Raw genomic sequence first — 21,255 nt, 5'->3', positions numbered from 1 at the left:
GCCAACCGACCAAAGCCCAAAGTTTTTTAGATGTTAGCTTTTACTTGTTACAAGGAGCCAGCATTTAGTTATTTAACCAATTATTCCCAAAGTTAGTGTTGCAATTTGAGGAGTGGTGACTAACATTACTATAAAAACCATACTGCTTTTATTTAGGACATTTCTAGAATTATTTTTGGAAACTGCACATATGGCAGAATTACTTGTTTGCCTTTAAGATTAAAATAACAGAACTAGGGCTAATGTGATATTGTTCTTCATCATTCTGTGTTTTAAAACTTAGTTTTTGTTATCATATCTTTTAAATTGCATTATTCTGTTTCTTAATTCCCTTGTTGCAGCATTGTGTTGATTTGGTAAGAAAGGTTAATTTAGAGAAATAAAGAGCTATAAAGAGTATGACTGAGTTACATCAGATAGAATTTGGCTTTGCGCTCATGATTTTGACATCAAAGTATTGCAAAATAATGTTTCTGAGAGAGATTTTCAAGTGGACATGTCAAAATGTCCCAAATTACATTAAACTTTGCTTTAAATATAAATATATATTTACATTTATTTTTATGATTTACTACTATGATCTTTATAATAAATTTATCTTTTATGCTACATTATATTTTAAAATATTTAATCAGCAAAAACATATGATAGCTTTTGTAACATAAAGTGTTCCTTAACTTACAGGAAAAGTTATTGATGTGGATCATGGAATTATTTGTGAAAATGTTCCCATAATTACACCAACGGGAGAAGTGGTGGCTTCCAGTCTTAACTTCAAAGTAAGATGATATTCAAGAATCTTCTGATTGTTGCCATCACACTAATACAAAACAACTCAGAAATCATAGACCTTATGGTAAATGCTTGGAGGAGCATTTGGAAAGGAGGGGAAATCCAGAAAGGTATGCACAGTGGCTCAATTACAGAAGCAGTTACTTCCTCAGAAAGCACAGAAAAAGAGAAAATTTATTTCTACTGCTATATTGCCAGGTTAAATAGCAAAATATAGTGTATTAAGAGCCTATACTAGGTAACTCTTGAGAGCAATAGGAAATTTCTTTAGAAATTAGAATCTGGAAAGAAATTTTAATTTATTTTCTGAAAGGAATTATAAACTACAAACCTATGTTATAATATATTTACTAAAATATGAGGGTAAGGGTCATTAGCAGGTTTACTTCTGTTAATACACATTCCCTAACTTTAATTTATATTGTAAATCATTACATCTTAGGAAAAATCAGGTTCTGGGATTGAAATTTAGTTCTTAACTCCTTTGAGAATAAGAGTTTTTATTTAACATTTTATGTCTTGATTACAAAAATTAAGATATAAAAACAGTTAATAAACCTGAAGCCTTGCTTTAAAGCATTGTAAAATTCAAACATACATTTTGAAATTCAAGTACAAAATAATTTTCTAATAAGCATTAATAACTATAATGAAGGCATATGACATGATTGGACTTGATAACAGAATTGCAAACAGGACAATACATGAGCTAATGATTTTCTTATGGATCTTGTGTCCAAGTTTAATGATTAAAAATGTATTTAGAGGCCCTGGCCGGTTGGCTCAGTGGTAGAGCGTCAGCCTGGCGTGTGGGGGACCCGGGTTCGATTCCCGGCCAGGGCACATAGGAGAAGCGCCCATTTGCTTCTCCACCCCCCCTCTCCTTCCTCTCTGTCTCTCTCTTTCCCTCCCGCAGCCAAGGCTCCATTGGAGCAAAGATGGCCCAGGCGCTAGAGTGGCTCTGGTCGCGGCAGAGCGACGCCCCGGAGGGGCAGAGCATCGCCCCCTGGTGGGCAGAGCATCGCCCCTGGTGGGCGTGCCAGGTGAATCCCGGTGGTCGGGCGCATGTGGGAGTCTGTCTGACTGTCTCTCCCCATTTCCAGCTTCAGAAAAATACAAAAAAAAAATGTATTTAGAAATGAATAAGGGTACTGGAAAAGGATGAGAAGTACTGAACAGAGAAAATTCTGTGTTAACAAATATAAGAGAAATTGTGTTTTGACCACAATTTAATGAGGCTTTATTTTCCATTTATAGACATATAGAGTTCTCTAACATGAGTACTAATTAGGTGCCAAAGATGCATTATAACCTTAAGTAGATTTGAAATAAAATATTTGAGAAGCATGGAATGTTTAATTGTTTATTAAAGCTGAGCAATTTATAATTTATGACTTTTTATATAGAGCTCTTTTGTTGTCAGATTAGGTTTTATAATATCAATTTTTATTGTTCCACTTATTAAATAGAGTAAGAGTCTTGAATTCTACTGCTTATTCATGCACTATTGTGGACCTATCACACTTTCTGTAAAAAAATTTAGAGCCCAGTTTAATTTCATTTTCAAAGATTTTATTTATTTTAGAGAGGAGAGAGAGAGAGACAGACAGACAAGGGGGGAGGAGCAAGAAGCATCAACTTCCATAATTGCCTTGACAAGTGAAACCTGGGTTTCAAACCAGCGACCTCAGTGTTCCTGGTTGATGTTTTATCCACTGCACCACCACAGGTCAGGCCCAGTTTAATTTTATATAAAATAAATTTTAAAATAATCTAATGAGCCCTGGCCAGTTGGCTCAGTGGTAGAGCGTCAGCCTGGCGTGCAGAAGTTCCGGGTTTGATTCCTGGCCAGGGCACACAGGAGAGGCGCCCATCTGCTTCTCCACCCCTTCCCCTCTCCTTCCTCTCTGTCTCTTCCCCTCCTGCAGCCGAGGCTCCATTGGAGCAAAGATGGACCAGGCGCTGGGGATGGCTCCTTGGCCTCTGCCCCAGGCGCTAGAGTGGCTCTGGTCGCGACAGAGTGACGCCCCGGAGGGGCAGAGCATCGCCCCCTGGTGGGCAGAGCGTCGCCCCCTGGTGGGCGTGCTGGGTGGATCCCGGTCGGGCGCATGCGGGAGTCTGTCTGACTGTCTCTCCCCGTTTCCAGCTTCAAAAAAATACAAAAAAAATACAAAATAATAATCTAATGAGACTTGGCCAATTGCTCAGTGGATAGAGCATCAGCTCAGCATACAGACATCCCGGGTTTGATCCCCAATAAGGGCACATATAAGAAGTGACCATCTGCTTCTCTTTCCCTTCTCTCTCTCTCTCTCCCCCTGTTGCAGCCAGTGACTCAGTTGGTCTAAGTGTCAGCATTAGGCACTAAGGATAGCTTGGTTGATCCGAGCATCAGTCCCAGACAGAGGTTGCTGGGTGGGTCCTGGTCAAGGCACATGCAGGAGTCTATCTCTCTGTCTCTCCTCCTTTCACTTAAAAAAAAAAATCAACATTATCATCTAATGAAAGTGTTTTATACCTTTTGAAGTTCTATGAAGACATGTTATTATAGTACATTTCTATGATAATTGTTTATTTTTGCCTCAGACAGGAAGTTTTATTTAAAGTGTCAGGTCCTTAAAAAATAATAAAAAGTTCTGTTCCTCTGCACAGATTGATAACCAGGTATTTAAAGAAAAACAATTCTCACCCATTTATTGGCCTTCAGAATTTTTTTAAAAAATTTTTTTCGGAGAAAAAAATTCAATAAATGTGGGAATTCTCTTTGCTTCACACTCTCTACTTACTAAATATCAGAAAACATGCTAAAATATGAATGTATAAAAGTCTATTATGAATCAAAGTGTTTTAGATATATGAGAATTTCTAACAAAGAACCTATTTTGTGAATGTGCCTTATGACATGGCACATACCTTTAAAAATAATCAGTTGGTAAGTATTTATGCTTCTCTAAAATTCCTTAATCCTCTCTCTAGTCAAAGAGCACAGCAACCACAAATTAATTCTTTCTGGGCTCTTCTCAGGATTTTCTGTGAACTTTATTCTATCAAAATAGCACTTTAGCTCTGGCCGGTTGGCTCAGTGGTAGAGCGTCAGCCTGGTGTGCAGGAGTCCCGGGTTTGATTCCTGGCCAGGGCACACAGGAGAGGTGCCCATCTGCTTCTCCATCCCTCCCCCTCTCCTTCCTCTCTGTCTCTCTCTTCTCCTCCCACAGCCAAGGCTCCATTGGAGCAAAGTTGGCTCAGGCACTGAGGATGGCTCTGTGGTCTCTGCCTCAGGTGCTAGAATGGCTCTGGTTGCAGCAGAGCAACGCCCGGATGGGCAGAGCGTCTCCCCCTGGTGGGCACGCTGGGTGGATCCCGGTCAGGCGCATGTGGGAGTCTGTCTGACTGCCTCCCCTTTTCCAACTTCAGAAAAATACAAAAAAAAAAAAAAAAAAAAAAGCACTTTAGTTTGGCTACAATTAAAAAGAAAAAATATCGATGGTCACATTTTATAGACTCAAGCTTGCTTCTATCTTAAGGTCTGTGGTAGTTGTCTTTGCTGCCAGGAATACTCTCCTCCCAAATCTGACTAGTTGCTTTTTGTCACATGCTTAGCTAAAATGTTACCTTTTCAAAGAGGACTATCCTGACCACCCCCGATCAAAAGAAGCCTCCCACCAGCCTCACAATACCCACCATCATTTCCTAACAAGTTTTCCTCTCTTGCTGTCATAATAGCATTTATCACCACTTAAGTTTTTGTTCATGTGTTTATTGTCGTCTTTCACATTGGAATGTAAGGTTCATGAGAACAAGGACTTTGTCCTGGCCAACATTGTATTCACTGTGCCTAGAAGAAATGTCAGACACATGGTAGTCAATCAATGTTTGCTAAAAAAAAATCTAATTATTTACACAGAATATGAATCTGAACCATTTTTGCTTTACATATACTTATCATATACATTCCCAGTACCTTTAATCTCTATTTCAACCCTTCTTTTTTTTCTTTCTGTTCTCCCTCCCTTCCTCTCCCCACTATCTTCTTTCAACAAAAAGATTTCAGCTTATGTTATACACAGCAAATGAGTCGAGGAAAGACATGGAACTGGTTGGTCCCTTATTATTACATTATTACATAATGCAAGTAATGTAACACTCTTCTATTTTTTTGAGTTTCAGTATGATGTATTCTACATCACTGATACTTAGATATTTGTATATATTTACTGATATACTGAAAGTATACTGTAATTTCATACTTTCATAAATATTTATTTTTGACTTACTGATTGTAAAATTTCATTTGTTCTCAGAGATAGATCAAATTTCTTTAAAGGTGTTTCTTTTCCTAGTTCTTCACAATACCCTTTAAATATCACACTAAGACAATCTCTCAGTCCTACTGATTAGAATGGCAACTCATGATGTTCAACTGTTTGAATTTAAATGATAAATAAAATGAAAGATTCTAAAGAGAATCACCCAATTAATAATGGATTAATATCTATTATTGTTATATCTAAAAAACTGTATATAGATATGTAGATAGACTATAAATATATTATATATATATATATTTTAATGCATCCCTAGATATAAGATTAAATTACAATCCTCTGATTTTCCTCTCTTTTGGTTTAGTAAACATATTTTCTTTATCTGTGAATAAAGCAGAACTGCAGTAAATTTATCTCTCTGGTTATAGGCTTTGTGATTTCTGTAACATTTCAGGCTGCTGAAGTAAAAAATTAAACAACCCAGTTGGCTCTTAGAATAACTGTGCTGTATAGCTAGTAACTCCAACTGACAAATACAACAAAGTTATATTTTAATGCAATATAACATTAATCAAATATTAATATACATAAACTGAAATTTAATATATTTTAATTAAAATTTTAAGTTTCTTATTTTCCATGTGGTTATGTTTCTACATATATGTGTAGTATATAATTTTAAAATGTCAATCAAAATTTTGAAAAGCCAAGTGCTCATTTCAAGCAGATTCATTTTCTTTGAGATTGCATTAATTTTTTATACTTTTAGCTTCAGAGCATAAGCCAAATTTGATGCTATTAATCTTAATATATTTTTCTTTGATTCCTTGCCCATCATAGGGAGGATATCATGTGTTCGAAAGTTTTTAAAAATTAATCGCTTTTAAATGTTGCCAAATGAAATTATTTTAAAATATTGCAGTTTGTAATTTTATTTCTTACTTTAGGTACAAGAAGGAATGCATCTTTTGATAACAGGTCCCAATGGTTGTGGGAAAAGTTCTCTCTTCAGAATTTTAAGTGGCCTCTGGCCTGTCTATGAAGGAATCCTCTATAAACCACCTCCACAACATATGTTCTATATTCCACAAAGGTAGGTAAAGTTTTTTATGTCACAAGCAATAATTTCCTTTTGCTTTTCATTTATCTTGATTCCTTAGGCTCTTTAATTTGTGATCTTCAAGCATATTTTCATTCAGAAAAGCAATTAAAGAAATAAAAATTTAATTCTAAAAAGGGCAATACCATTTCCAGGACAATATCACTTCTGTTCATTTTTACATCTAACCGGATATAAAGAATACCCAAAGGCTACAAATGTTAGTCTCAAAGAATAGCAGACTGGTCCAAAAAATAATTAGATTGTCTTTTTTTTTTTTTTTTCTTTTTCATTTTTCTGAAGCTGGAAACAGGGAGAGACAGTCAAACAGACTTCCGCATGCGCCCGACCGGGATCCACCCGGCACGCCCACCAGGGGCTACGCTCTGCCCACCAGGGGGCGATGCTCTGCCCATCCTGTGCGTCGCCATGTTGCGACCAGAGCCACTCTAGCGCCTGGGGCAGAGGCCACAGAGCCATCCCCAGCGCCCGGGCCATCTTTGCTCCAATGGAGCCTTGGCTGCGGGAGGGGACGAGAGAGACAGAGAGGAAAGTGCGGCGGAGGGGTGGAGAAGCAAATGTGCGCTTCTCCTGTGTGCCCTGGCCGGGAATCGAACCCAGGTCCTCCGCACGCTAGGCCGACGCTCTACCGCTAAGCCAACCGGCCAGGGCTTAGATTGTCTTAAATGTCAGATTATCTCTTCTCATAGAAAAAAAAATAGTATACTAATCCTCCCATCAAGCTGCATACACACCCATAAGTTCTAAAATTGCTCAGTTATGTTTACTTCGTATTTTAAAGATTGATTTTAGAAAGAGAGGAAAGGAGAGAGAGATCAGTTTGTTCCAGTTATTTATACATTCGTTGGTTGTTTTTTGTATGTGCCCTGATCAGGGATTTAACACACAACCTTGGCCTATTGGGACAAACCTCTAACCCAGGGGTCCCCAAACGTTTTACACAGGGGGCCAGTTCACTGTCCCTCAGACCGTTGGAGGGCCGGACTATAAAAAAAAAAAAACTATGAATAAATCCCTATGCACACTGCACATATCTTATTTTAAAGTAAAAAAACAAAAAACAAAAAACAAAAAAACACGGGAACAAATAGGAACTAGGCTCCTCTCACTGACCACCTATGAAAGAGGTGCCCCTTCTGAAGTGCAGCAGGGGCTGGATAGATGGCCTCAGGGGGCTGCATGTGGCCTGCGGGCCATAGTTTGGGGACCCCTACTCTAACCAAATGAGCTAACCAGGCCAGGGCCTGTTTGGTTATGTTTGAAGAGCCTTTATAAAATATTTTTATTACAGTTATGCTATATGATTAATTAATGATTTGAAAATACCTTGTTTAAAATAGTTTAAGAATGAGTGTCAAGTAAGCATAGAAATATTTAAAAGGAGCATTGATCTTCTGAAGTCCTTAGTCATTGTCCTTCATAAAAATTTAGAAATGTCTAAACACAAAGTTATACCGGAAAATTTAAAATATTCACTGTGGATAAAAGAAAATAAAATTTGAAGAAGAAACATAGCTTATATATATTTATCTGATCCAGTAATTTTTCCATCTATCCTCACCCTGGTTTACGTAGACAACACAGAGTACCCCTATTACGTTAAAAGGACTATTCTATGGAAGCAAGTAGAACACCTAGGCTGGACGTATAGTACCAGAACCAATATAAATGTTACACCAAGTATAATGCTATCACATTTTTCTTTTGCTTCTTTTTCTTTGTCATAAAGTGCTTGTATCATCCTGCCCGGTAGTCTAAGTTTTAGACCACATATTATAATTAAGCAGATGAGGTGCTGTGGATCTTTTTTTCTTGATTTTTATTTATTTGTTAAATTAGGGAGAGAGGGAGAGAGCAACATCAATTTGTTGTTCTACTTATTTATTCATTCATTGGTTGATTCTTGTAAATGCCCTGACTGGGAATCAAATAGGCAACTTTGGCGTATTGGGATGACATTCTAACCAACTGAGCTACCTGACCACAGACTGGCTTTATTTTCTCTTTAAAGTAAGACTGATGGTAGTAGTGGGATACTACCTAGGTGTAAGAGGATGAAAAACTTCATTGGCAGTAAGAAAATATTGGGTGTAAACAATATCATGGATACTCGTGTTTAACCCAAAATGGATACCATCTTGTGACACCAGAATCATTGTCTCTTTCTTTTTTTTTTTTTTTTTTTTTTGTATTTTTCTGAAGCTGGAAACGGGGAGAGACAGTCAGACAGACTCCCGCATGCGCCCGACTGGGATCCACCCGGCACGCCCACCGGGGGCGATGCTCTGCCCACCAGGGGGCGATGCTCTGCCCCTCTGGGGCGTCGCCCTGCCGCGACCAGAGCCACTCTAGCGCCTGGGGCAGAGGCCAAGGAGCCATCCCCAGCGCCCGGGCCATCTTTGCTCCAATGGAGCCTTGGCTGCGGGAGAGGAAGAGAGAGACAGAGAGGAGGGGGGAGGGGTGGAGAAGCAAATGGGCGCTTCTCCTATGTGCCCTGGCGGGAATCGAACCCGGGTCCCCCGCATGCCAGGCCGACGCTCTACCGCTGAGCCAACCGGCCAGGTCCTCATTGTCTCTTTCTATGTTTTAAAGTCCTTTGGAAAACCTAAAGCTGAAAGCTAAATTATACTCCCAAAGTTTAAGTTTCAGACATTAATGGTTATGTAGAATGATTTAAATTTTTTATTTGAGGAAAATATTCTGTTATATCATAGAATTTTAATCTCAATGCAAATTAAAGTATGTACATAGCCTTATATTTTTAGCTATTTTAGAGTTCATATATAAAATGAAAAATACAGTTCTTGAATATAACTGTGACCCAAGCAACATAAGACAGTGCAGAGATACAGGAAAGTCCCTAATCCAGGAAAGTCATCCTTCAAAAATGGAGGAGAAATAAAGACTTTTGTGGGCAAAAATTTTGAGGGAATTCAGTGCTGATAAACCTACCTTACAATAAATGGTAAGAGATGTTCTTCGTTGAAATGACTTCAAGCCAAAAATAGTAACGTGGGACTAAAAAAGTTATTATAAAATGATAATGGGGTCAATTTATCAAGAATATATAACAATTGTAATATATATGGACTCGATATCAAAACACCTAAATATATTAAGCAAATACCAACATATCTGACAAGAACAAAATAACAGTTGGGAATTCCAATACCTCACTTTCAGCAGCAGATGCATTTCCTAACTGAAAATCAACAAGGAGACATTGGACTCCCACTTGTGACAGAATAGACCTAACAAACATATATAGACATTTAATCCAACAGCAGCAGAATACACATTTTTCACAAGTGTGTGTGGGATATACTCTAGGAAGATCATATGATAGGACACAAAACAAGTCTTAGCAAATTTACGATCGAAATACCAAGTAATTTCCCCATCACAATAGTATGAAACTGAAAATCAGCAATAGGAGGAAAGCTGAAAAATTTACTAATATGAAGAAATTTAACAACACACTCCTAAGCAACTAATGTGTCAAAGTAGAATTCAAAAAAATTTAAGAAAATCTTGAAACAAATGAAAATGTAAATACAACATATCATAACCTATGGGATGCTATAGTAGCAGTTCTAAGAGGGCCATATGCCTACATTAAGAAAGAAAGAGAGATCTTAAACTTAACTTTATACTCAAGGAACTAGAAAAGAACAAATGAAGTCCAAAGTTAGCAGAACAAAGGGAATAACAAGTATCAGAGTAGAAATAAATGAAATAGAAATGAGAAAAGATCAATAAAGATAACAGCTGGTTGTTTGAAAAGATAAACAATATTTATGAATATTTAGCTGCAGGAACTGAGAACAAAAGAAAGAAGACAAATAAATAAAATCAGAAATGAAAGAGGAAACGTTACAACTGATAACAGACATACAGAGGATCATTAGAAACTACTATGAGCATTTGTATGCCAACAAATTGGACGACATAGAAGAACTGGATATATGCCTAGAAATATACAGCTTACCAATATTGAATCATGAAGAAATGGAAAATATGAACAGATAAAGAGCAAGTAAGGAGATTGAATCATTCATCAAAAACCTCCAAAAAAAGGAAAACATAGAACGAGTTGGTTCTATAGGTGAATTCTGACAAACATTTAAAGAATTAATGATAATCTTCTCAAACTCTTCTAAAAAATAGAAGAGAAAGGACACTCCCAAACTCATTTTATAAGGCCAGTATTACTGTGATACCAAAGCAGACAAGGGCACTACCAGATAAGAAAACTTCAGACCAATATCCCTGATGAATATAGATGCAAAAATTCTCAACAAAAATATTAGAAAATCAAATTTAATAGCTCATTAAAGGAATTATACCATGATCAAATGGAAGTTATCCCTGGGATGGAAGGACAGTTTAACATATGCAAATCAATAAATGTGTTGTACAACATTAATAGAATGGGAGATAAAAATCATATGATCATCTCAATGATGAAGAAAAAGCATTTGACAAAACACAGCATGCTTTCATGATAAAATCTCTCAACAAAGAGGATATAGAAGGAACATACCTAAACATCCAATCATATACACCAAACCCACAGCTAATATAATACTCAACAGTGAAAGATTGAAAGCTTTTCCTCTAAGATAGAAAAAAGACAAAGGTGCCCACTCTCACACTGCTGTTCAACAAAACACTGGAAGTCCTAACCAGAGCAATCAGGAAAGATAAAGAAATAAAAGGCATTCATAGCAGAAGGAAAGAAGTAAAAGTTTCTTTGTTTGAAGATGATATGATCCTAGATATAAAATTTTTTTTAAAGATTACACTAAAAATATTTAGAACAAATTAACAAATTTAGTGAGTTGAAAGATACAAAATAGGCCTGACCTGTGGTGGCGCAGTGGATAAAGCGTCGACCTGGAACTCTGAGGTCGCCGGTTCAAAGCCCTGGGCTTGCCTGGTCAAGGCACATATGGAAGTTGATGCTTCCTGCTCCTCCCTCTCCCCCTTCTCTCTCTCTCTCTCTCTCTCTCTCTCTCACTCTCTCTCCTCTCTAAAAATTAATAAAAAATAAAAAAGTAGAAAGATACAAAATAACATACAGAAATCAATTGTGTTTCTATACACTAACAACAAACTATCTGAAAAAGAAATGAAGAAAACAATCCTATTTTTATTAGTATAAAAAAATAAAATTCTTAATAAATTTAACTGAAGAGGTAAAAGATTTATACACTGAAAAATATAAGACCCTAAAAAAGAAACTAACAAAGGGAAAGATATCCCATGCTCATGGACTGGAAGAATATTATTAAAATGTACATACTACCCTATAGATTCAGTGCAATTCCAATGTCAATGTTGACAGAAATATAAAGAACAATACTAAAATTTGTGTGAAACTACAAAAAATCCCTAAAAAGTGAAAACAATCATGAGACAGAACAAAGCCAGAGACATCGCATTTCCTGATTTCAAATTATACTACAAATCTATAGTAATTCTACAACAGTATGTATTAGACTAAAAATAGACATAAACTAATGGAACAGAATTGAGAGTCTAGAAATAAATACCTCACCTGTCAGTTAATACAGTGTATCTGTAAAGTCATGGTGCACTTTTGACCAGTCACAGGAAAGCAACAAAAGACGACAGAAATGTGAAATCTGCACCAAATAAAAGGAAAACCTTCCAGTTTCTGTAGGATGATGTGGCAGCATGTGCACATGCGCAGATGATGACATAACATCATGTATACAGCGGAGCATGTACATGGTCATGCCAGTCAAGATGTGGACGGTACAGAGGAAAGTTCAGTGTGTTCTGTGGCTCGCTAAATTCGAATCTGTGACCAAAGTGCAACGTAAATATTGGCGCGTTTATAACGAAGCGCCACCACATAGGAATAACATTACTCGGTGGGATAAGTAGTTGAAGGAAACTGGCAGTTTGGTGGAGAAACCCCGTTCTGGTAGGCCATCAGTCAGTGACGAAGTCTGTAGAGGCTATACGGGATAGCTATCTAAGGAGCCCTAAAAAAATCTGTGAATGAGCCCACATCGAACTGCACTGAATAGGTATGAAACTGGGAGAGTTTTCCTTTTATTTGGTGCAGATTTCACATTTCTATCGTCTTTCGTTGCTTTCCTGTGACCGGTCAAAAGTGCACCATGACTTTACGGACACACTGTATAATGAGATGTCATCTCACATCTATTAGGATAAATATCTTCATAAAAGACAAGGGATAACAAGTGTTGGCTAGAATGTGGAGAAAAGGGATGCACTTCTGATGAAAATGGAAATTGGGGTAGCCACTATGGGAAACAGGATGGCGGTTCCTCAAAAACTTAAAAATAGAACTACCATGAGACCCAGCAATCCAACTTTTGGATATTAATCCAGAGGAAATGAAAACAGAATCTTCAGGAGATATTTGTACTCCCATGTTAATTGCAGCATTGTTCACAGTAGCCAAGAGATGGAAAAAACCTCAGTGCCCATCAACAGATGAATGGAAAGAGACGATGTGATGTGTATATATACACAATGAAATATTTTTCAGCTATGAGAAAGATGGAAATACTGCCATTTGTGACATGATTGAAGCTTGAGGGCATTGTGCTAGGTGAAATAATTCAGACAAAGACAAATACCATGTGGTATCACTTATATGTGGAATCTAAAAATGCTAAACTTATAGAAGCAGAATAAATTGGTGATTACCAGTGCCTGGAGAGTGGGGGAAGGTGGAGATGTTACCAACTTCCAGTTAAAAGATGAATACATTCTGGGAATATAAAGCACAGCATGTGAGTATAGTTAACAATGACATGTTCTATATTTGGAAGTTATTGAGAGTATATATTTAATGTTCTTACAACAAAAAAGATATAGTAATCATGTGAGATGATAGAGATGTCAGGTAACACTAGGTGATAATCATTTTGCTGTCTCTAAGTGTATCAAATCAATGTATTGTACACTTTAAATTTACACAGTGGTATATGTCATTTTGTTCTTAGTAAAACTAGAAAAAAAAAACAAAAACATACCACTAAACGGTATACTTAAAAACGGTTAAGATGTGAATTTTATGTTATGTGTATTTTACTACAACTCTTTAAAAGTTGGGGAAGGAGGTGCATAAATCCAGTCTTTGCCCTTAGAGAAACCTAACTATGTGATTTTGCAACAGACTGGGAAACTTTTTTTAGTTATGAAACTTACTCTTGCCTAAAAAAAAGGTCAACTACAACTTAATTTAGGAGAAAAATGAGAATCAAAAGTATTTTTGAAGCCTAAAATGTTTCTTAATAATTACGTTAAGTCATTTTATGTTGATCATACAGCCTTAGAAACATGCCAATATGTATTTATGTTTAAAATCTTATATCTTGCTAAAAAAGCATAGAATTTACTTAAATGTATATATAAACTAAGTGTATAGGTGTAGTATTTATTTCTTATATTCTCAAGGCTGCTGATTTTTCAAATAAATTGAAAAATAATCTTATAAGATTTTATGATTTAAAAGGAAACTGCTAAAACCTATTTCAAAATATTTTTAAGTAGCTAATCTTAAACATTTTTTCTTGGATTATTTTCAGTAATGAATATTATCAGATATTTTATTTTATTGCATTAACTTATAGCAATAGAATATTGCTTAAATACTAGCTTGGAAAAAAAAAAGCCTGTAATTTCAAGGTAGAACTGAATCTTATGTACTGACAGAATAAACTTCATAAGTCACAATCAGGCCTTTATAATAATCTCCCTGTTTTTACTTGTGATTGAAAGATTTCTTGTAGAAAATAGATCTCCATATGTAATAATGAAATGCACATTAATTGTTATTTTAATCGGGAAAAATTAGTGGGTTTTGTTAAAGTGGATTTCTAATGATGTGCAGTGTACAGAAGAAAAAGTAAACTATTGGGGGAAAACTATTCTAATTAAACATATGAAGCCACTTGTTTTTTTTTTAACCAAATCTCTAGAGAATGCTGCTATGGTTTAGTTTAGTTTAAAAGCTGGGAAACCTGAATTCCTAAGAAATTGTGAAATCATTTTAGCAATCTTAATAATGAGAACCAGATAAAAGGAATCTGGGCCTTAGTTCAAAAATACAAACAAAAAGTAGTGGTAGATAAATTAGTTTCAAAACAGCTTTTTCTCTTGTTTCTTCTTCATTAATTTTTAGATATGACAATTACTGGAGTATTTCATAAGTTTAAGCAAAGACATATTTCATCTAAAATACAGATTTAGCCACTCTAAATAAATCTATGGTAAAATTCTTAGTCTTGCCCAGATAGTACTTTAAAGAAATATTTTGGCAATTTCAGGCTGTTTTAGACTGAATTTCTAAGCAATGTGACTGTAGTTTTTCATGATTAAAGCTCGTTTTCCCTACTGACCCTTAGGAAAAGTCTTCCACTTGGATACAGATCTTGAATTTCTTTTGTTAATTCTTGGTGCAGTTCCTCTATCTTCCCTGCTACCTAAGGATAGATTTGGGATCTCCTGCTCTTGTTTTCACTTATCCACTAATTTATGGCCCAGCTGTCACTCAGTGATTCCCTAGTAAGTTTCTGTCTTCAGCCATTAAAACCTTGAAAGCCCAATCTTTTACTAAGTTGTTTAGTTCGTGTGCTAACAAAATATGATCATATGCTAACACTCACCAAAATGTGAATGTGAAACTTTTGGTAGAGGTTGGGGGAACAGAGAGTAAAAGAGAGAAAGGGAAGGAAGGAGAGAGGAAGGACAGAAAGGAGTGATGAAGGAAGAATGGAAAGACAGAGGGAAGACAGAAGATAACAGGTGTTTACTAGAAAAAAGTAGCAAAATCTAAGGATTCTTTTATACTTTTAATCATCCAGAGGGTCATTTGTATACATCACAGGTGTGTCCTCAGCAACAGTCTCAAGTTGGGCAACAACCCACCATATAATTCTGTTCCCAAAGCTCTTGCTCTCTCTATCTTGAAAGAAATATCTGAGGAAAGAAATTTTGAACCATGACCTTACTATTCAAACCTATATGGCCAACTACATACGCTCAGACCAACAGATTTGAAATAGATTCAGATTTCCCTCAATTTTGTATGGAAAAGAAACTTGTACAAATTTTGTTCATCTTTGACTCAAAGTCTGAGAAGTAAAAGTTTAGGAAAGTAAAAGAAGGCTTATATTATGGATCAAATTAAAATGGATAAATATATATATATATATATATATATATATATATATATATATATATATATTTGTACTTTTCTGAAGCTGGAAATGGGGAGGCAGTCAGACAGATTCCCGCATGCGCCCAACCGGGATCCACCCGGCATGCCCACCGGGGGGCGATGCTCTGCCCATCTGGGCCACCGCTCTGTCACGACCAGAGCTACTCTAGCGCCTGGGGCAGAGGCCAAGGAGCCATCCCCAGCGCCTGGGCCATCTTTTGCTCCAATGGAGCTTCAGCTGCGGGAGGGGAAGAGAGAGACAGAGAGGAAGGAGAGGGGAAGGGGTGGAGAAGCAGATGGGCACCTCTCCTGTGTGCCCTGGCCTGGAATCGAACCCGGGACTTCCGCATGCCAGGCCGACGCTCTACCACTGAGCCAACCGGCCAGGGCTGATAAATATTTTTTAAAGGAGGAAAAAGAGGGATAGAATGGGTGGGATAGTTTAGTTCATATGTTGGGGGAAATTATTGTATTTTATTCTTTGTCAATATTCTACTCTTTTTTTTTTTTTTTTACAGAGACAGAGAGTCAGAGAGAGGGATAGATAGGGACAGACAGGAATAGGAAGAGATGAGAAGCTTCAATCATTAGTTTTTCGTTGTGGCGCCTTAGTTGTTCATTGATTGCTTTCTCATATGTGCCTTGACTGTGGGCCTTCAGCAGACCGAGTAACCCCTTGCTCAAGCCAGCAACATTGGGTATTGGGTGAGCTTTAGCTGAAGTGAGATGAGCCCACACTCAAACTGGCGATCTCGGGGTCTCAAACCTGGGTCCTCCACATCCCAGTCTGACGCTCTATCCACTGCGCTACTGCCTGGTCAGGCAATATTCTACTCTTTTTTTAAAAAATAATTTTAACCAATAGTTACTAAAGCCCTGGCATAAGATACTAGAGCAAATAGACAATAAGACACAGTTATAGTATGGTGCTTATGTCAAATTTAGTTTTAAACAAAAACATGCAAGTAACTTCAGTAAAAGCCAGAATAAGATCCTCAAGAAAGGCAAGAAATGCTCTAGATGTTTTAAGTGAGGGAAAATATAATAGAACAGTGTGTCATTTGACCTGGGTTTTGAAAGTTAGGATTTTAATAATTGTCATGAATAGGGTGTTTCTCCAATGTCCAATAGATCAGAAATGCCACAGATTCAAGTAAGATTTTGAACACTTCTAAGCAGGGCTGTCCTGTCCACCCTTCCTAGTCTAATATATGCCAAGCAGAGAAAAGCAAATATTTATTAGATTTATCTCCATTAATATTATGTCATTGGTACATACTGGAAATAGTAGCGTCCATCCCCTAGGTCCTCAAGCATTGCTAAAGTGTTCTTTTAGCTGAAGTTGTTTAAATTACTTTTTAAAGTTCTCTAGTGACTTGGGAGTCTGCCATTTCCCCCAGTTTCTACGCAATGAGCTCATCTCCTCTTTAGGAGTAAATGACACAATCTTAAATGTTAAATTTTAGTCTGCCAATGCTTCTTGAAAAACAACAAAAAGATGACAGTAATTGCTTCTATAAGTCATTTTTTTGTTTTCTTTTGTCAGAAGAGAACAAAAATTATATATATAACATTTTATATATACCAGCTCAGCGTAAGTAACATGTTCAAATACCATGTTACTTAATCTTCTAGACTAAATGTAAATACTGCTTAATAAAGTAGTTATGAATCACAGTTTAAAATTTAATGCATCATAAAAATCCTAAATTTGGCTATACACAGGAAGGACAGCATGACTAATTAGTTTGTACAGCAAATTAAATATAGATAACTTTACTCCTATCTTTTAATTATGAACAGTACATGTGGATTATGCTTTGCATAAGTCATGCTAAATGGAACATTTTAAATAATTAAATTGGAGTTCAAAGGGATTAGAGACTTTAATACTGAGAGTTACCCAGCAGTTTAGAGCCAGGGTTAGATTTTACCAAATCTTTGGATTCAAACCCTCTGAACTCACCACCTATTATTTTCAGATTAAGAAAATAATCATATTAAAAACATCTACTTGTAATTTTTAAAAACCCACCATTTGACCTTAAATATTTTCAGGCAATCATAATAATTAAAGCCCCTCTAACACTGTTATTCCCCACATTTATGGGGAATAACTATCATTCTTTTATAGTTTGCATTCACTTTTTTAAATATCTATTTTCTTCAACTGTTTTTCTTAAGAAGAGCTTTTGACATGAAATCCTAGCTTTTAAAAGTGCCAGAGTTGAATCCATGTTTTCTCTGATGGCATTTTTTACCCATCCCTTCAACAATAGTTTATGTATTTTTAAAATTAACTGAATTAATATTGATTTTTATTTTGAGAATCTTATGACATTTTGATATAATTGATAGATTCTAGGGTATCTGAGCAAGAGCTGAGCATCTTTGGCCTATTACTTTAAAAAAAATTAATTTACATTGTGTCAAACAATTACTGAGTGCTAGTCACTGTTTTACACACATTTCTATTTTTCTGTATGATAACACATAAGGTTGGTGTTAGTATCCCTAGTGTATACGTAGATGAGAACACTTAGAGAGGTTGAAGTCCTGGGCTGATAAATGTTGGAACTAATATTTGAACTTAGATGTGTCTGACTTTAAGGTCACTTGTCTTGCTTATTGCCTGCAGCAGGAGACATGTCTCTAAAAAATTACTGTTCTTTTGCCTAACCTTGCAAGTGAATATCACCAACTAAGGTTGTTTGCTTGGTATGCTTAAATGGTATTGACATCAAACTATTGTTTGAAAGTAGAGTCCTTTTACTGTTGAGGGTGGAAGGCAATCCATGCCAATTTTAGCATAAAGGTTAACATAAGTACTTGGCTTTCATTCATTTATGTTAATGTAAAGAAGCTATAGTCTTATATAAAAGTGAAATTGCTTTAAATTTACCTTTATTCAAATTACTTTCAAATTACAATATGTTCTCTATTCTTTCCTATTCTTCTAAAACCCATTTCTCTATACAACTTTAATTTCTCAAAAATATTACCTTAATTTTATTATTCTTTTATTATTTATTTATTAAGTGAGAGCCAGGGAGTCAGGGAGGCAGAGAGACAGACTCCCGCATGCACCCCGACTGGGAACCACAGGCATACCCACTAGGGTGTGATGCTTTGCCCATCTGGGGCTGTTGCTCCATTGCTCAGAACTGAGCCATTTCAGCACCTGAGGTGAGGCCATGGAGCATCCTCAGCACCCAGTGCCAATTTTATTTGAACCAATTGAGCCATGGCTGCAGGAGGGAGAGAGAGAAGAGAAGAGGGGTGAGAAGCAGATGGTTGCTTCTCCTGTGTGCCCTGACTGGGAATTGAACCCAGGACTTCCACACGCCAGGCCAATACTCTACCACTGAACCAACTGGCCAGGGCTCTAATAAATACTATTAACAAAGTTGACTTTTAAATGATTTACATTCTTATTAGCTTGCTGATACTTTGATTATTCCACTAACATTATTTTTATTAATTGTAATGAACACGTTCCCTGCTCTTAAGGAGGATGTGCACTTCTTTGCTTTGGCACCTAGAAATATTTTATCCTAAAAATATAATCTCAGTAATATAACTATTTCTCTTCAGTTGTGTATTCTTTTTTGCTACCTATTTATTTTGAAAATATTAGGAATGACTTATGAATTGAGGTCTCAAATCTTGTTTTTGCTGTTCATAAAAAAATTTGATTACATGATTAGTTCTGACATGTACATTTATATGAATTATTAATAGCTAGTTATGGTTTTCGGATTCCTGACTTCTTATTACTATGGCAGTACAGCAGGTCTTAGCTATATCTTATTCTTAAATTTAACACATGCCTTAAATATAGTTAAATTGCAGTGAAACTTTTATCAGTATTGTTCACAATTAAAATCCAGATGACTATGAAATACTTAGCATTTTAGGTGATCATTCCAGAGACTCCAAGCACAAGACAGAGTTAACATTTCTCCATGCTTTCTCCTTCTTTCTATCTTTGTCCCTATTAAGTAGAAAAAAAATAGAGAAAAATATAAAAATAAATAAATATAAACCCTAATAAATTTCAACATTTTACCAAAACAGCCATAAATTGTCGATAATTAAATGTACAGAAAGTGGGGTATATAGTACAAATTATAAAAGTACCCTGAGACATTAGTAATAACTATAAAAAGCCCAGATCACTGAGAGTGGATTTGATCTCAAATAATTTTACCGTTATAATTGATAGTTTAATTATATGTGCATTTGAAGGAATTTTAGATTACAAAGAAACATAACCATGATAATTATTTAAATTATAATGTGATACCTATGGGTTTATTCCAGTTTTTTCCCACAACAAATAGAGGTGAATTTGACTTTTACTTAGAGAAAGTAAATCAATCAAAAGTATATAGTGTTTCTCTTTTGTTAGCTACTAATTATAAGCAATCCATTTATTATTATTGCTTATACTATGTATGTTGCATGATTTCCTTCCTGATGGGCCAGAACAAGTAAGCTCATAACATTCTGACATGGTAATTGATGTACCTGAAATACTTAGAAGATAATCTGAATAGATAATCTACATATCTAGAAAGGAAAGTTTAGTAAAGGGTACTTTAAATACTTATTAGTTATGTATATCTTTGGTAGGACTAGAGAAACTTGAGCTAGCTTAAAATGTTAAATTCCAGACTTTTGAGTTTGAAAAGGATCACATGCAAACTAATCACATAAACATTGGTTATAGGCTCTTCCATTCCCTTGTGCTTTCAAATAGATTCAACAGCATACCAAACTGTCTTAATACAGACTTTCTAGAGGATTCTGTGATCACTTTAACTTCATGATAACATTTTTAAATAATTATATTAATAAAACCTATTAGAGTACCCTTAGTTACTATGTACCTCATTAAACACATAATGTCCTATTTTCACCATTCCACATTATATAAAACAATAATTGGGAGAAAAAATTTTAATAAAGCAATATTTGTTGCCCTTAATAAATATATAATTTTTAAAGGTTGTTTTTTAACATTTTTAAAATTTTTATTTATTGATTTGAGAGAGAGAGAAAGGGAGAGAAGGACAGGAAGATTGATCTGTTCCTGTATGTGCCCTGACCGGGGATCAAATCAGCAACCTCTGTGCTTTGGAGCAAAGCTCTAACCAACAGCTGTTCAGCAGGGGCATACATACAGGGGATCCTCAGGTTATGACAGTCTCAAAATATGACGTTTCGAGTTAATGACACTCACTCCCATAAAAACTTTAAAAAATTGAGACGTGAGTGTTTCGATTTACTCTGTTAGCATCATACTTACAGATTATGTGGACAAGCTAGAAAAAGTTTGGTTAGAAAAAGTCATCAACATTCCAGACTAGTCTGGAACAATTCTGTAAGTAGGTAGAGAGGCCTGCAACAGATCTTGTACCCTCTACATCAGCTGCTTCTCGAAATGAAACACCTGTGTACAGGTAGAATCATCTCTAGCGTCTGCTGCATGTTCCTTAGACAATCCTGATTCACCTGACCCAGTATCTCCAGCACCTTCTGCAGGTTCTCCTGCCTCTCCAGCTCCCTCCTCCCAATAGGTCACTCTCTTCCACCTTGCAATGCCCCTTCCAGTGTGTAAGTCAACCACAGAAATAAAGGTAAGAAATTATTTTTACGTTCACTTTTTGTCATTTTTTTCAGTTAATATAATACAGTGTACAGCATACTATATTTATGTCCTTTTCCTTTTTCTGTGGCCTAGTTGTGTTTTTATGTTCTAGCTTATGATTTTACAACTGTGTTAGGTTACGTAGTGACTTAGGCTTGGGTGTGTTTCAACTTACACCAAAATCACTGTCATTGGAACA

General features: G+C 36.0%; 1 protein-coding gene across 1 annotated transcript in view; it reads left to right on the top strand.

The window, feature by feature from the left end:
• Positions 1-21,255, top strand: part of ABCD2 (ATP binding cassette subfamily D member 2) — a 58,685-nt gene that overhangs the window by 14,426 nt on the left and 23,004 nt on the right. Inside the window, exons 5-6 of the mRNA XM_066258113.1 lie at positions 685-779; positions 6,005-6,150. Of these exons, the coding sequence (XP_066114210.1) occupies positions 685-779; positions 6,005-6,150 (241 nt within the window). The remainder of the gene's footprint in view (positions 1-684; positions 780-6,004; positions 6,151-21,255) is intronic.

The sequence above is a fragment of the Saccopteryx bilineata genome, chromosome 2 (genome assembly GCF_036850765.1).
Source record: "Saccopteryx bilineata isolate mSacBil1 chromosome 2, mSacBil1_pri_phased_curated, whole genome shotgun sequence".
Lineage (NCBI taxonomy): Eukaryota > Metazoa > Chordata > Mammalia > Chiroptera > Emballonuridae > Saccopteryx > Saccopteryx bilineata.
This window is presented reverse-complemented; position numbering and strand designations above follow the sequence as displayed.